The sequence below is a fragment of the Mytilus galloprovincialis genome, chromosome 10 (assembly GCF_965363235.1).
Source record: "Mytilus galloprovincialis chromosome 10, xbMytGall1.hap1.1, whole genome shotgun sequence".
NCBI classification, from domain to species: Eukaryota; Metazoa; Mollusca; class Bivalvia; order Mytilida; family Mytilidae; genus Mytilus; species Mytilus galloprovincialis.
In genome coordinates, this window is record NC_134847.1 from 79,731,033 (window position 1) to 79,748,833 (window position 17,801).

Genomic DNA, 17,801 nt, shown 5'->3' on the forward strand with positions numbered 1-17,801 from the left:
ATCTTGAATATTATTATAGATAGAGATAAACTGTAAACAGCAATAATGTTCAGCAAAGTAAGATCTACAAATAAGTCAACATGACCAAAATGGTCAGTTGACCCGTTTAGGAGTTATTGCCCTTTATAGTCAATTTTTAACCATTTTTCGTAAATTAAAGTAATCTTTTACAAAAATCTTCTCCTCTGAAACTACTGGGCCAAATTAATTCAAACTTGGCCACAATCATCTTTGGGGTATCTAGTTTAAAAAATGTGTGGCGTGACCTGGTCAACCAACCAAGATGACCGCCACCGCTAAAAATAGAACATAGGGGTAAAATGCAGTTTTTGGCTTATAACTCAAAAACCAAAGCATTTTGAGGAAATCTGACATGGGATAAAAATGTTTATCAGGTCAAGATCTATCTTCCCTGAAATTTTCAGATGAATCGGTCAATGGGTTGTTGGGTTGCTGCCCCTGAATTGGTAATTTTGAGGAAATTTTGCTGTTTTTGGTTATTATCTTGAATATTATTATAGATAGAGATAAACTGTAAACAGCAATAATGTTCAGCAAAGTAAGATCTACAAATAAGTCAACATGACCAAAATGGTCAGTTGACCCGTTTAGGAGTTATTGCCCTTTATAGTCAATTTTTAACCATTTTTCGTAAATTAAAGTAATCTTTTACAAAAAGCTTCTCCTCTGAAACTACTGGGCCAAATTAATTCAAACTTGCCACAATCATCTTTGGGGTATCTTGTTTAAAAAATGTGTGGCGTGACCTGGTCAACCAACCAAGATGGCCGCCACCGCTAAAAATAGAACATAGGGGTAAAATGCAGTTTTTGGCTTATAACTCAAAAATCAAAGCATTTTGAGGAAATCTGACATGGGGATATAAATGTTTATCAGGTCAAGATCTATCTGCCCTGAAATTTTCAGATGAATCGGTCAATCGGTTGTTGGGTTGCTGCCCCTGAATTGGTAATTTTGAGGAAATTTTGCTGTTTTTTGTTATTATCTTGAATATTATTATAGATAGAGATAAATTGTAAACAGCAATAATGTTCAGCAAAGTAAGATCTACAAATAAGTCAACATGACCAAAATGGTCAGTTGACCCCTTTAGGAGTTATTGCCCTTTATAGTCAATTTTTAACCATTTTTCATAAATCTAAGTAATCTTTTACAAAATCTCCACTGAAACAACTAGGCCACAATCATCTTTGGGGTATCTAGTTTGAAAAATGTGTCCGATGACCTGGCCATTCAACCAAGATGGCCGCCACGGCTAAAAATAGAACATAGGGGTAAAATGCAGTTTCTGGCTTATAACTATGAAACCAAAGCATCTAGAGCAAATCTGACAAGAAGTTAAATTGTTAATCAAGTCAATATCTATCTGCCCTGAATTTTTCAGATGAATTGGACAACTGGTTGTTGGGTTGCTGCCCTCCAATTGGTAATTTTTAAAGAAATTTTGCCGTTTTTGGTTATCTTGAATACTATTATAGATAGCGATAAACTGTAAACAGCAATAATGTTCAGCAAAGTAAGATCTACAAATAATTCAACATGACCTAAATGGTCAATTGACCCCTTAAGGAGTTATTGCCCTTTATAGTCAATTTTTATCAATTTTCATTAATTTGGTAAATTTATGTAAATTTTTACCAAATATAGTTCTCTGTTACTAATGGGCAAAGTTCATTATAGATATAATTGTAAGAAGCAAAATCATTCAGTAAAGTAAGAACTTCAAACACATCACCATCACCAAAATACAATTTTGTCATGAATCCATTTGTGTCCTTTGTTTAATATGCACATAGACCAAGGTGAGCGACACAGGCTCTTTAGAGCCTCTAGTTTGTGATTCCATTTAATCAGCCAATATGGTTGCTGTAACTAGAGGTTAAACATTTGGATAAAAGGATTGTACAATTTCATTTAAAAGGTTATTATGATTGGTCATTTTGATTCAGTGTATCTTTTTTTGTTTCAGATGTAGAGAAGCATCACTGCCACCAAATTATGTGGACTTAGCAGCTGAAGTTTGTAACCAGGTAAGGGCTTTCTCAAACTGAACAGTTTCCAGTACATACATAGTGAATATTAAACTCATATACAAAAAACTAATGGTATAACAAGGATTTCTAAAAATACAGCACAGTTCAACACAGACAGACAGACATCAACCATCATTGCAACACTTGACTCCTAAACATAAAAATACTGTGACAATAATTATTATAAACTACATTGAAGTTACTATCAGTGAATAAAGAGCAATTGATTTAAATCTACTCCATAAAGGAACATTTAATTGATTGTTCTTTCAGTTATTTCAGTCAAGTGAACATGCAATTGAAGTGACACAGATCAGTGAAACAGACATTGAAGACAGACCTGGCGCTAAAAAACGTAGACTAGAGTCGGGATGGACATCCATTAGGGACATTATAACCTCACTGGGACAAACTGTTCAACTAACACCATGGTAAGTTTAAAGACATTGCGGACTAGAGAAATAGACTGGATGGGCATCAATCATAGACATTACAACTAACTCCATGGTAAGGTAACAGTAACTGATGTCAGACTTATGCTCATTGCTGAAGGTGGTACAATGACCTTTAGTTGTTAATTGCTGTGGAAAACTTGTATAATTGTTTAAATGGATATTTAAATTAGTGGTTTGGGAAAAGTTTACATACATTCCTTTACAGAATTTGTATTTTGTTGAACATTAAAATTTGCGTTTCTCCTGTTCTTACAAAATCCACGAAAATTGTTATCCAACGAATATATACATGAATCCACACCTGACAGTAAAGTAGGTATGACAACATCATTGGGTAACAAAGCACAATTAATTAATATGGTAATTTAACAGATCTTCAAATAAATATTCAAGTAAGAAATGTAGATTGGAGTCTTGGTTGCCTATTTTGGAGGCAAAATTTCATCAGTGTAGCATACAGTTTGATTCCACACAGAGTCAGGATGGAAGCAATAAGGGACTTTATTAAAGCAGTAAACCTTTTTTCCTGGATGGATATCTACTGCATGTGTACTTGATTTTCACTTACAAACAATGATTCAATGAAATGTTGCAGAAACTGACATTTGATTTAATTCATTAAATTTTTATTATTACAGGTTACAACTGATAACAAGGGTTATGGAGAAGTTTCCAGGAAGTTTGGCTGAAGATGAGACCTATCCTTATCTTAACTGTATATCTTCACTTATATCGGAATGTAAAAAGTAAGGTCATCCTTTAAACTGCTTAGCTTTTTATCAGAAATATAGAATCGTAATTTTGATCACCGCATAGCTAAATGAAAAAATAAAGATAAAACTCACTTTCTGAATACAAGAATCTGCTTTGTTATATAGTCATAATCAGCTTCTTTGATTGCAATTATCTGACCGATCTTATACATTATAACCTTGCAGTGAAACCAAATATTTAACTGTTTATTGAAGAAATTGAGAGAGAAAACGTCAAACAAAGCTTGTTAGCTTTTAACTAGAATTGTCTAGATTGATTTTGTCTGCTTAAAGGATGTTACACTTTTCAGGTGAAGTTGCAATGTCAGAATGAATGAAAAATAAACATTGCCATTAAAAGAAATTATAAATAGTTGTGGTTCTATGATAACTTTTTGCATTAAAAAAAAACTTAAGAAAAATTTATAGTTTTACTACATTTTTCAATAAGCAACAGAGTAAAACAAATACTTTCCTTCTATATAAAATCAGCTGAAAAGAAGAATAATATTTGTGATAAACCTACACTGAAGAAATTTAATTATTTACTAGGGTTGAAATATCCAAATATCTACTGTCATGTGCACAGGCCTTTACTATCAACTGGAAGAAGATAAAATTAGGTCAAAGAACTGAAGACCTTTGTGGTCCTGTATGGAGGAAAATTTGGATGTCAACTTTAAGGTATAAAAACTAAGAAATAAATTATACACAGATATGCAAAGACAACAAACATAAACTAACCAGAAAAAATGATTTCAGCTTTAAATGCCTTGCTTCATTTAGACATTAAAAACAGAGATAGCCATACAAAACAGTGTTCTTGACATTTTTGATTGTTAAGTTTAATCCAGCTCAGGAAACAATAGGTTGTCTACACCAAGAAATAATGGCACATGTACTTAAATAATCAATGTAATAGGGATTTACAGAAAAGAAGGTGAAGATACTCAACAACAAAAAACCTAATACCATATTCGACTGTGTATAGTACACATTTGTGCGTATGATAGATGCTCAAATATGGTAAGTAAAAGAAAAACAAAAAAGTCAAACAGATGAAAAAAGGTCAACAAAACATTACACAGAAAACCTCCTTATTGAAACAAAAGAAAAACTTTGACATTAAAAGTACTTCAAGCTAATTAAAAGTACTGTTGATCATTATATTATGAAACAAACAAAAAAATTATTATAACATTAGCTAGGTAAAGAACATGATATGACATTCTTCTGTATTGTTATTTCAGATGTGTAAGCTTGCACCATGCCACACCTGAAGGCTATAAACTTCTTAAAGCTATGGTATTGGAAGACATTATTCGTCCTGATAGAGACATGTGGAGTCTTTTCTTACCAAACATCAGTCCACCTACCCAGGAGGCTGTGGAATTCCTGTTGTGTATTCTACAAAAATTCAGTTTACCAGAACAGTTCCAGCCAAGTGTTTTGACCTCTGCTAATTACAATGAGTTGCAATACCCCTTAAGGTCACAGCTTATAGATTGGATACTGCCTAGTGGTGAAGGCTTTTCTGGAAGCTCATTGGCTAATGATTCAGATATTAATCAAGAAAGTGTAGCCAATGTTTTAGTCTTACTTATGATTCAGAATCAGTCAGTTTTAAATAGAAGTGAACATTTTGAAATATCCCCATCGATTACAGATTTAGAAATGACATATTTGCAATCTTCGCATGACTTTCTAGTGTCAAATAAATTTTTGTCTTCAAAAGATTCCATGAAAAGTTGTAATGATGTTCTAAACTTGCCAGTTGTTATGTCAAAAATTGAGAAAATGCTTAAAGACGAAGTTTCAGTCTTTCTTGAAATTACTGATGTACAACTGCAGCATATAGAAAAGGTTGTGTCAAATGTGTGTCTTTTGTCAAAATTGATATTCTGGCTGTTGAGTTATGGTGTTGTTAATAGTGAGTCCCTGTTGACAATGGATATTGTAAGTTTGTTGAAAGTTTTGTACAAAAAACTTGGCGTGTTTCTTAGTGAGATATTGCAGAAGGAAGGATCCCTACCTTTACAGGATATTTTGACAAAGTTACAAAGTTTATATAACAGTGAAATTTATGATGGAACAAGTAGTATTCAGGCAGCAAGACTGATACGGTGCTTATTGCCTTCAAAAATTGTAGATCAGTTACTTGGAATAGCATCTAACAAGGTATGTACAGAAAAAAATGTTCAAGCAACAACAACAAACAGAAGCAAAAATGTTGTGTATTTAATAAACATTTATATCAGAATAGTTCAAAGTAATTGAACTGAGTCAGGTTTACAAATAAAAGTTAATGGAGATTTAAAACGACTCATTTATTTGTCTATTTTATCAAATTATTACTGGAAAAACAATGAGGAGATGTGGTATGATCTCTAATTCGACAATTATCCACTAGAGACCAAAGGCCAAGGACCAAATCTTTATAAAGGTCAATGTATATATTTCAAAAAGGAGCATATGTCTATTTTAAGATTCCAAAAATCAAGAAAATAATATGTTTATAATAAATTCATTTAATGTATGTTACTGTAATTACTGAATTACCCAAACATGTATTTCATGTATTTATTATCTTAACAAAGCCTTGAAATAAATAGTATCATCTGATATCATAATACAAGTAAGAAATATATATGTTAAAGCTACCACCTTCAGAAAATAGTCAAAAACTCCTAAATTTTTAATATAATTTCAGTTAAGTAAACAACCACGGGCTAGTCATTCCAAATCAGATATCGGTCATATTAAGTTAAAGAGTAGAAACAGACCTTCCTCGTCAAGGAGTATGATAGAGGATGATGATATGGACCTAGAGTTTGATCAGCCATTAGCCAAGGACCAAGGAGAGGAGGAAGATTTAGATGATGACTTTGGAGATTCACAGGATTCAGAAGAATCTAATGTAGATGGTAAAGATAGGTTTATATATTATATATCAAAGGTATTTGAGCAAATCGTCTTGCAGCTGATTGATTCTTTTCTTATTGCTACAAAAATTATTCATAAACTGAATAAAGCCATATTTTTTTCAAATGCTAATTTTTTTTTTAAAGATTCTCAACTTCCACTCCGAAACAATATGTAAGTAAAAGAGATTATGGGTCCATACAAATTATAGTTTCAACTTTATCATTTATTTATAGATACACAAAGATTTCAAGTTCAGCTATGAAATATCTTTTATCAAATCATGACATGTGTATAATTTTCTTTTCATAGTCCATAGCTGCCAATATTATTATGTTGGTGGCAGCTTTGAAATATTATTGATCATATCTTTACATGTGTACAATGGCTGCAAATTTTTCACATAGTCATGATCACCATCATTGAACTAAATTTTTGCAGCTTTTCAGTCACCATTGAGTTCCTCCAGCTTGACAGAAGGACAGACTATAAGACTGACTGCTATAAAAGTTTTATGTGGATGGTGTGGTTATGACAAACCAGAGATGAAGGAGATTTTACCACTTGAGACTAATGCTGACCCTGTGTATATCAGAACTAAGATGGAGGAGTTAATAGACGAGGAGGAACTTGACAGTAATAAGGCATTTGATCTACAAATGGTATATATTTTATTTTAAATAACAGTAGAATTGTAAGAGATAAAGCTGGTAAACTACCCTACCATCAGAAAAATAAATGTATTAAATTATATTGTTACTTTTTTATGCCCCACCTACAATAGTAGAGGAGCATTATGTTTTCTGGTCTCTTCGTCCGTTTGTCCGTACGTCTGTCCCGCTTCAGGTTGAAGTTTTTTCTAATCAACTTGAAACTTAGTACACATGTTCCCTATAAGATGTTTCTAATTTTAATGCCAAATTAGAGTTTATATCCCAATTTCGCAGTCCACTGAACATAAAAAAAATAATAGCGTGAATGGAGCATCCATGTACTTTTGGACACATTCTTGATATTCAATTGCTCTTATTACAAAATTATTTTAATGAAAAACTTTTTCACTTATTTATCATGTTGTGATTTGTTTCAAACTTTTCTCTAAAGGAGGGCATATTGTCATTTTTTTTTCAGCGCGATTATAGTACTCACTAAAAAATTAACCAATCAAAATATTGGATTTGGTGATTGAGGTCAAATTTTGTACTCCGAGTCGCAGTAAATATTTTGACCAAAAGCCTAGCAAGCAACTGTTTCTAGAGACATAAATAAAGGTGTTTTTTTTTTTAATACAGATTTTTTGAAAATCAGAAGTACACATTGGTAAATGGCATAATAGAATAAACTTAAAAGCACAATTAAGGTTCATCCTGCTTCTTGGACATGTTTAATGAATGTCAAAGGGAAATGTTAAGGTCATAGCAGTGGAAAAATGCAATTTTGATTGTGTTTTTTAAGTGTTATAACTTCACAAAAAATCATGTTCATATATATATGTTTCAGCTTCAAGTGATTATATCTGGTCTGACTACATGTAATCATCAAGTTGGTGATCTTGATCTGGAGAATATGGTAGATGCTATCAGGTAAATTTAACGTTTTATATAGATAAAAATTATAACTAAATAAAGGGAAATTTTGTTTATCAGTTCTAAATTTAACATGTACTTTGTGTGTTCACATATAATACTGTGAAAGTACTTTTATTCGTGGGGTACCAATTTTCGTGGTTTTCGTGGATGACGTTATCCACAAATTTAAGTGTCCAACAGGCTTTGTCCAAATCAAGACATGGATAGATCCCATGTAGGTTTGACTACTGATATGATCTAGAGAATATGTTGAATAACGCAAAATCTGAAAATGCTATATAGTAGTCATAGGGCAAATGCGCTAACTACAACTCCATGCAGGAGTATACCCATTTAATCTTTCAGAACATTAACTGTACAACTTCTGATCTTTTTATTCTCATAAAAATATTTTTGATCAATGAAAGTCAGATTTCCGGTATTGGTATGCTTGTATGATAAAGTGTTAATTTTATATCCTCAAAATTCTCGTACATATGGGAAATAATAATTTTATGCTGGGCTTAATTTTGATAAGAATTATTTCACATTAAGATATGTTTATAGCATTTGTTTTTATGGTTTAGTCACGTTTCTCCAACATTTGATAATTAGACTAAAACAACATAAGGGATTAGGGGGTCCTCATAAGGACTGGCAGCGTGATAATTACCTGTAATTCACCTTTATCAGGTCTTAACTAAAATATTGTAAAAAAGGATATTGTTAAAAAATATTTATATCAAAACATTAACAACCATATATTTTTGGTCAGGTATAACCCGAAACGGTTACGTAATTATTTCATCCGTATTTGATTACCAAAATTAAAAAGGTTTTTCAACAAAAAAATCCTTAAATAAACAAAGGAAATTCTAATCAAACTGAAAATTTCATAAACAATTATGAAGAAATAATCTCGAAATTATTTTTTTTTTATTAGAAGTAACATGAAAAATCGAAATGTTCACTGACTGTACCTCATTTTAGTAATTTATTCTTTTACTTGATATATTTTTGTATTTGTGTTGCATGTAGATGTTAAAATCTAAACCGATGCAAAACAGCCAAGTTTTATTTATGTAAAAAGTCACCAAAAGCGATTGTCTTCTAGTGCGAAGAACCATATATCTACCTAGCCGTTCTGTCTGTATATCACTAGAGCCAAAGCCAGTTTTCGTGGTATGCTGTCTTAGCAGATGAAATAATCAGTCATATATCTGTCCACTTTTTCAACGAAAACGGAGCTGATACAAATTGGGTACATCACATTGCGTCGTGATCTATATAGTGTTTAACTGTGGGAACTGGCTTGGTGAATATTGTGCACTACTAGTATTTTCGATTTGTTACTTAAGCTTTGGACAATTAATGCAAGTTGACTAAGAATTTTGAATAAACTATATCGGGGATATTAAGCTGCGTTTTGTACTGACTTTTATATAAGATTAATGACTCAAGATATATAAATTCTTAATTGCTCTCAAAATATAAAATGTTAATTTTTATTCAAGATCGCAGCATTGTAATCTATAATACATTATTATGAAAAATAGAGAACAAAATTATGAAAAAAAGCAAAAAAATGCTTCCGGCCGTATGGAAACGGATACTGGACGTGTAGTGATTGATAATTTAGTCTTAGATTATTTGTTGCTTGTTTATGTATGTTTTTGTACAGTTTTTTATTGTTCTGTTGCACTAATGTCTCAAGATAAGGGGGAGTGTTGGAGCCTCTAATTCGGTGGTTGTAGTTGCTGTGTAATATATTCGTTTTTCATTCATTATATTGTACATAAATTAGGCCGTTTGTTTTCTCGTTTGAATTGTTAAACCTTTGTTTTCTCGGGTCCTTTTAAAGCTGACTATGCGGTATGACTTTGCTCATTGTTGAAGGCCATACGGTGATATATATTTGTTAATGTATGTGTTATTTGGTCTCTTGTGAAAAGTTGTCTCATTGGCAATCATACCACATCTTCTTTTTTATGTATAATTGTTAACTTCTGTTTCATTTGGTCTCTTGTAGAGAGTTGTCTCATTGTCTATCATACCATGCACATCTTTTTTCTATATAAAATAAAAAATTACATCACTGTGTTAAACTATATGGACTTTTACAATTTTGGGAGACTATTAGAAAATATATATATCTTTAAAAAAAAATATACCTTTTTTAACAATATTTTGTTCAAGAACAGGTGAATTACAGGAAGATATCAAGATCCAGTCCTTAAGAGGACCCCATAATCCCTAATGTTGTTTTAGTCTAATTACCAAATGTTGGCGAAACGTGACCACATCGTTTTTATTACTGTTTTAGGTGACATGTTTATGGCCTAATTAACACCTTTGATGGTCTTAAATCTGTTGATCACTTTATCTTGGGTTAATTAGTGTTGTCACTACAATTTACCATTTTACTGGGTCAATGTTTGCAATTTTCTTTAATCAAGACAATTTGTAACCTTCGTTTCTAAAGCTTCTATTTTCCAATTTTTTTCTTAGAAAACTAAAATCCATGAATTTAAAAACCCAAGAACATGTAAATATTTCTCAAACCACGAAAATTGATACCCACGAATTAAAGTACTTTCACAGTACATTCAAACCGGTACATAAGGTCACCCTCTGGACCAAAGAAAACCTTCCAAGAAAGTTGACCTCTAAGTTAAGGTTCTAAATGCATGGGTAGATCTACTATAGGACCAGAAGTGAATGACCTGACAGGCTTTTGGTTAACTAAGATGACAAAGGATAAATAGTATCCCCCTTCCATTATTTCAGGACTAGGAGTTAATATTAAGAAATTATATATTGATTCTGACTATAATTCTTCAGAATTAAAAGAACATTTTAGGAAATAGATTTTTGCACAACATAAAAATTTACTAAAACATGGACCATCAAGTTTGAAAATGTGAATTAAGATATAACTAAGAAATATCTGTACATTTCAACATGTATTTAAAAAAAAATATGTATTTTGATAGGAGAGTCGCCAAGCAACAGAGAAGAGATCATAATATCAGCTGTATGTGCTTGGAACTTCTTGGTAGTGTTGTCTATTACCTAGGTAACGATGAAATGCCGTCTAAAACTGTCAAGGAATGTAGAGAAATTACTGCTCATCTATTGTCCGCTTTCTGGTAAGTTTATAGGAATTAAAACTGTAATGGATTCTTTGAAATTATTATTCAAGGGCTCTTTTCAAAAATAACCTTATGACAAAAACTAAATTTATACTGAAATGTTCATAACTTGAGAATTTTGTGAAATTTATTGCAGATTTTTAGTAGACTCTCCAATAACAGCTAAGAATTGTCGCTCAATATCACTTCTACTGATATATTGTTAGGTTCTGCAGTTCCAAGGGAATTTCTGAAGGTCACTCAATAAAGAATTCAGGATAATGACAGAGGCTCTTTTTCCTCACTTACTCATACCCTCTGTGCTTCATATAACATGTGCTTCCATCTACAATTTTACACCCCAATAAAATAACCAAAAAAAAGCATTCAATTCTCAAAACAAAACAGAACAGAGATAAAGGAAATTGCTTAGTCTTGTAAGTTTTCAATAACCCATAGTTAACCTATTTGATGACCTCATAGTTTTTAGTTACTTTCATACTTTCATGGTTTCTATTCACATTCCTCATTGAAGATGAAATCAGTTTTTCTGTTTTAATACCCTGTGATCTTTTTGATAGGAACCTACAAGATACATTTTCGTCCAAAGTACGACTGACTACAGCTAAATGTATGATGGCATTTATTGAGGTAAGTTTGATTGTTGATGACAGATATGGAATAGCAAAAATCTTAATCAAGATTAATGAAAATCAATAAAAATGAAACACAGAATATTCTTTTTATGCCCCACCTACGATAGTAGAGGGGCATTATGTTTTCTGGTCTGTGCGTCCGTCCGTCTGTCTGTCCGTCTGTTCATTCGTCCGTTCGTTCATCTGTCTGTCCCGCTTCAGGTTAAAGTTTTTGGTCAAGGTAGTTTTTGATGAAGCTGAAGTCCGATCAACTTCAAACTTAGTATACATGTTCCTTATGATAAGATCTTTCTAATTTTACAGCCAAATTAAACTTTTGACCCCAATTTCACGGTCCACTGAACATAGAAAATGAAAGTGTGATTTTCAGGTTAAAGTTTTTGGTCAAGGTAGTTTTTGATGAAGTTGAAGTCCAATCAACTTGAAACTTAGTACACATGTTCCCTATGGTGTGATCTTTCTAATTTAATGCCCAATTAGATTTTTTACCCAATTTCACGGTCCATTGAACATGTAAAATAATAGTGCGAGTGGGGCATCCTGGTACTTTGGACACATTCTTGTTACAAAGTACTTTCAGTTTTAAATTTCAAAAAGTGGTTAACATATCATTTTGATATAATAATAATAATAATCTTTATTTCAAGAGTGTATGCTCAATTAGTACAAACACTATTCTCCCTTGAGGCTCTCACACTCCACTCACAATGTATCACACAATTTCTTCATAACAAAGTAAACATAAGAAAACATAATCAAAATTGATACATAATCATTTAAATAATTCCTGGATTTTCAAGTGAAAACTTAAAGCAGTTTGTTTTAAAAGTATTTATGCTTGACATGTGTCTTAGTGCTTCTGGTAGTTTATTCCATAAAGTTGGGCCAGAATATGAAAAAGATCTTCTAAATGTGTTTGTTCTTGCCTTTGGTATATTAAGTAATTGGGTAGTATTTGATCTATGTTGTATTCCATTTTTATTTGTAACATAGGAGATTTTGATAGACAAATATTCTGGGACAGATCCATATAAAGTATAACATCTATGAACATATAAGGCCTTGTGGTAAATTACACGATCAGTAAATGGAAGCCATGATAACTTTTTAAACATTGTATTAGATGGGGTATCATAAGGAAGTTCAAGAATAATTCTAGCTGCTCGTTTTTGAAGTTTATCTAATCTATTTGTATTTTGGTCACTGTTTTTTCCTCAAATTGTACAACAGTTATCCAAAATAGGGAGAATATAACCATTAAAGTATAACTTTTGTGTTTTTAGGGGGAGGGATTTTTTTATCCTAGACAAAAGATTTAGCCTAGTACTGATTTTTGTGCACAAAGTGTCAATTTGGGCTGTTCACTCAAGATTTTCATCATTAAAAAACCCTAAGAGCTTTTCCCATTAACATCTCTAATGTGGGAGTTACCAACAGTCAAATTAAGAACATGGTCTGTTTTTGCTAGTTTCTGTTTAGAACCAATAACCATAGATGTAGCTTTTATTGGATTTATGTACATCTTATTTCCCTTGCACCATTCTTCAATTCTGTCTAAAGCATTTGTAATGCTGTCCTGGATGGTATTGAGACTGCGACCTGTGCAGTGAATAGTAGTATCATCTACATAGAGGTCTGCTTGAGATGAGGTTATATGAAGGGGCAGATCATTAATGAACAATAAAAGGGGGCCTAATATGGAGCCCTGAGGTACTCCAGATTTTATTTCTAGTGCCCTTGACTTGAGTGTCCCATTTTCAACTTGTTGGAATCTATGAGACAGATATGATTTAAACCAGTTACATGATAAATTTGAAATTTTGTAGCACTGCAGTTTTTAAAGAAGGATAATGTGATCTACCAGATCAAATGCTTTTTTAAAATCTAGGAAGATAATACCTATAATTTCTCCATCATCAATGGTTTTCAACCACTGATCAATTAGTTTAGGTAAAGCAGTATGACAAGAGTGGTGGCTTCTAAATCCAGACTGACTTGCATGAAGGAGCATGTATATTGAAATACAAAAGTAAAAATATTGGAAATGTTTTTTTTAGGTAGACCCAAAGCAACAATGGGCTGTGCTGTCCACAAAAGAAGATCAGTCAGCTATCAGTACTGAGTTTATACAGACTATGTGTGACCTGAGTCATAATGTCAGAATGTATGCGTCACAGGCTGTCAGTAGGTATGTATTAAAAAAGAGGGACGAAAGATACCAGAGGGACAGTCAAACACATTAATCGAAAAATAAACTGACAACGCCATGGGTAAAAATGAAAAGGATCTCAGTTACTGGGGAAGGGTAAGCTGATCCTGCTCCACATGTGGCACCCGTCGTGTTGCTCATGTTATAGCAATCCGGTAAATAGTCTAATTCAGTAGGTCACATTCATGAAACGGTCAAAGGTCAGATAATATAGACATGTGTGACCTGAATCATGATGTCAGAATGTATCCGTCACAAGATGTCAGTAGGTATGTATTTAAGTTCAAAGATCCTCTGGTTTTATCCATTTGAATGCCTAAATAAATTTTGCCCATTGACCCCCATTTTTCCTTTTATAAATCTTTTATATGTTTAATTATAAGCCATCATAAAATCCCTGTTATTTTTGGAAAGTTTGCTATAGCTTGCTATTGCTACTTTCCATAGGCGTCGGCCTCAAACTTATGGTGACAGATTATCGCAATTTATTCTGCTCCGAGATAATTTAGTACTAGTACTAGTGTTTGAATTCTGATTCTTGGAAGATTCTTTTAAAATTTTGAGTAACTACTCATTTGACTGAAAAGATTACAGCTTGAATAAAAAAGAAATGAATGTTCACCAACGATTCAGATGAATTTAACTTCATTTAGAAAATGAGTATCACAAACACTACTTCGTGGATCTGCCATGCGCTGAAAAGAAAATCACCAGGAATCTACGCGAGATTTCGTTTTCATTCAAGAAAATTTCATGAATGAACATTTTCCGATCTACTTTTACCTGTTTACTATGTACGTACGTAAACGTGGTAAAAGCCAGAGTGTATCAAACAAATCGGGAATGACTGATTAAAATGCGAGAACAAGTTGACATTTTGACCAATCCGTCGGATAATTGACAAGTGATAATGGTTTGTTATAACAATTTCAAAACACAGGTGATAGAATATAAAATACTCGATAATTATATGTCTAATGTCTCACGCCAAGGACGAGTAAAGGTAAATATGCATTGTTTTTGTCTAAACATCGATCGGAAGGTTTTGATGCCAAAAATCATTTGAAAACTTTAATTCTGTTATTTAAATACATTCCAATGTGGATATAAGGGCCTTCACTGGTTCAGCATGCTCAAGTGGATCAAACTGACAGCAGAAAAAACATTGACCCAACGTCAATTCTTCTTCAGTCTTCTTCCAATAATTTACATCATACCACCTCTGGTGTATTATCGGAAATTCGTATCATATAGCATCCGTATTAAAAGCAACCTAGTCAGCATCTACTTCTAAGAATATCATAGCTCAGGGTCTCTTATTTTAGTTTGTCTTAACCAAATGTTATGAAACTTATACACAATTGTCATTACCACAAACACTGATCAATTTTGAATTTTGGTGGCGATAGTTATACCGTTTTAGAGTTATGCCCCTTTACATACATTGTATGTAAAAATTGCTGAATATTTTCTTTTCAGTTATTTAACTTTAGTTCGCTCAACCAAATGTTATGAAACGTATAAACAATGCTTTTAACCATAAAACCAAGATCAAGTTTTAATTTTGTGTGGAGTCATTTTTACTGCTCTAGAGTTGTGCCTTGTTACAAATGGAACCAGAGGCTCTGCAGGGCACAGCTTTATACGACCGCAGAGGTCGAACCCTGAACAGTTGGGACAAGTATGGACACAACATTCAAGCTTGAAACAGCTCTGAATTTGGATTGCTATAAAATTTTTGACATAACAATAAGGTTTCTGACACAAAACAAATGTCAAGATCTTACAAATCTATTGCGCAATACTGTGTAATTAGAATGAATACACAATGCTTATTACCCCATAATTCAGATCAAATAAAAATTTTGGTAGTGTCACATTTACAGTTCTTGAGTTGTGACCCTTTATAACGTTAATGCTAGTGAGGGCATCATTTGTGTCCCATGGACATGTTACCTATTTTTTATAAAAGCCTTTAATATTAATTCACTTTCTTTACAGTTGTATTGATTTAAGTTACTCATGTTACTGTAACTGTCTTATTTATAAAAAAGGATGCAGTATTTTTTGCAAAGAACCAATGCTATCCAAAAGAGTTCAAAGAAGAAAAACGTATTAATAACTATAGTCCACAATAAGGTCGTCAATAATGAGAAATATTTGTACCATATACGTGTAGAAAGCTATAAAAGGCCCCGACATGAAACATGTGGAACAATTCAAACAAAAAAAAATATGTGTTAATTTACTAAAAACAAACATGAAGGACCTAAACCAATAGAAAAATATTAATTCACAGACCCTTGAAGTTGACATGGCATGGGTACTTAGAGAAACTAACAGAGCTTTCTGCCTGTATATTTCATTATTTTAGATCTACAGTTTAAGGTTGCAATAGAAAATATCAAAACTTTTTATGATAAACATAAAAAAAAGGGGATTTTTGATAATTACTGACGAGACAATGGTTTCGTTTAAAACATCAAAGCTGTGAAATACATATTAGAAATAATACACGTCTATAACCTTTTTGGAATAATACACAGCTACAGTTGCAAACTTTCCAGAGGTGCTATCCAGCACTTTGATTTTAATAGTTTTTGAGAACTTTAACTTGTCAATGATAAAGCTATGAAAAATCAAGAGAGAAGATTTTCCCGCCAAATTTCAATGGCTAATATCTTGAAAACAAGCACATTGAACTACATAATTTTTTTGCTTTGTTGGTTCCTTTATTCAACCCCTATCAATATATTCTAGTGTTATGAAAAGCTTGTTATTTTGAAACTGAGTAGAAAACTTCCTGTAAAATACATCAATTTCAACATGTTCATGATGCCATGGTGATATAAAAACTTTTTTTTTGTACATTAGTTACCAAATTATGTGATACTATTCATTTATCAGCAAATATAACATGAATTTGAAGGAATAGAGGTCGTTTAGTAATTTTGCATTTCGGTGGCTAAGTTAGGACTCATATTATATCTCCTATTTTATGTTGTTTCAGGTTGTATGTTACTGGTTGTGAAGAACCCATTCCTATCAATAGACATCAACAGAACCAGCTGTTTGATCAGATCTATGTCATCATTAATGAAACCATTGATGTTAAGAGTAAACAGGTCAGTTGGTTTTAGTACTGTTACATTTGGAAAAATTACACTTAGATAGCACTATAGTTTGTGTCTGTGAAAGATTTTTAATAACCACCATGTTCTATAATTTTAATGGTCACAAAATTAGATTTAATGATTAATGTATGTTTGAAATAAGTTTGATGAAAATGCAGACTTTTTTCAGACACTAAGTAGTCCACCAATGTAGGACAGAAACTGGACAGGCTGAAATCATCACACAGGGCTGTTCATTATGTGTTTTGACATTAATCACTTTTTAGTTGTCACAAGTCAATTTAAGATAATAAGCACGTCTTCTGAGGTATGGTTTTTCTTCGTTTTCAACTAATTTATTTATGTGATATGATTTCAGGGTAGTTTGACTGTTGAAAGAGCTCAGGATGAAAAGAATAACAGAACGGCTAGTGCTCTGACTACAGTGGGGAATATCATGTGTTCTAGTGTTGTCTGTGAGAACAAAGCTATATTTGCCTTATGTCAGCTGGTCAGAGAATGTGATATTGACATCAAACAGGTTCACAATGTAAATAATTATTTTCTACTTTCATTTTACAGTTATATTGTATAAAAGATGAAATAAAATAAAGTTCAATTTGATGTTGGTCTCACTGTACACTAGCAGGAGTCATGTTTATTGTTACCATAGCAGAATAGGTTCAGATTTTAGTCTAAGGGCAGGAATAAATTTCCAATAATTTCAAAATTATTCCTGTGACCATTTGTCTTACCTGATAATTATTCTAAGAGTTTTCCAATAGAATGGCCATTTCCATACTTCTTGTATGTACAACTGTGCTGGCTGTGCAAGTACTATTGTGTTGCTATACTATAATAATGAAATGATAATAGAAATTTGAAAATCAAAGCAATACCAGTTAGTGTAAAGGTACAATGTATTCAGTATAACAAGATTT

At 32.3% G+C, this 17,801-nt stretch overlaps 1 protein-coding gene across 1 annotated transcript in view; it reads left to right on the forward strand.

Moving 5' to 3' along the window:
* LOC143048509 (serine-protein kinase ATM-like) overlaps positions 1 to 17,801 on the forward strand; it is a 99,633-nt gene that overhangs the window by 19,905 nt on the left and 61,927 nt on the right. The window contains exons 10-22 of the mRNA XM_076222200.1: positions 1,991 to 2,051; positions 2,328 to 2,485; positions 3,148 to 3,255; positions 3,814 to 3,945; positions 4,512 to 5,439; positions 5,972 to 6,185; positions 6,625 to 6,845; positions 7,684 to 7,766; positions 10,745 to 10,900; positions 11,464 to 11,533; positions 13,596 to 13,726; positions 16,758 to 16,872; positions 17,240 to 17,410. Of these exons, the coding sequence (XP_076078315.1) occupies positions 1,991 to 2,051; positions 2,328 to 2,485; positions 3,148 to 3,255; positions 3,814 to 3,945; positions 4,512 to 5,439; positions 5,972 to 6,185; positions 6,625 to 6,845; positions 7,684 to 7,766; positions 10,745 to 10,900; positions 11,464 to 11,533; positions 13,596 to 13,726; positions 16,758 to 16,872; positions 17,240 to 17,410 (2,548 nt within the window). The remainder of the gene's footprint in view (positions 1 to 1,990; positions 2,052 to 2,327; positions 2,486 to 3,147; positions 3,256 to 3,813; positions 3,946 to 4,511; positions 5,440 to 5,971; positions 6,186 to 6,624; positions 6,846 to 7,683; positions 7,767 to 10,744; positions 10,901 to 11,463; positions 11,534 to 13,595; positions 13,727 to 16,757; positions 16,873 to 17,239; positions 17,411 to 17,801) is intronic.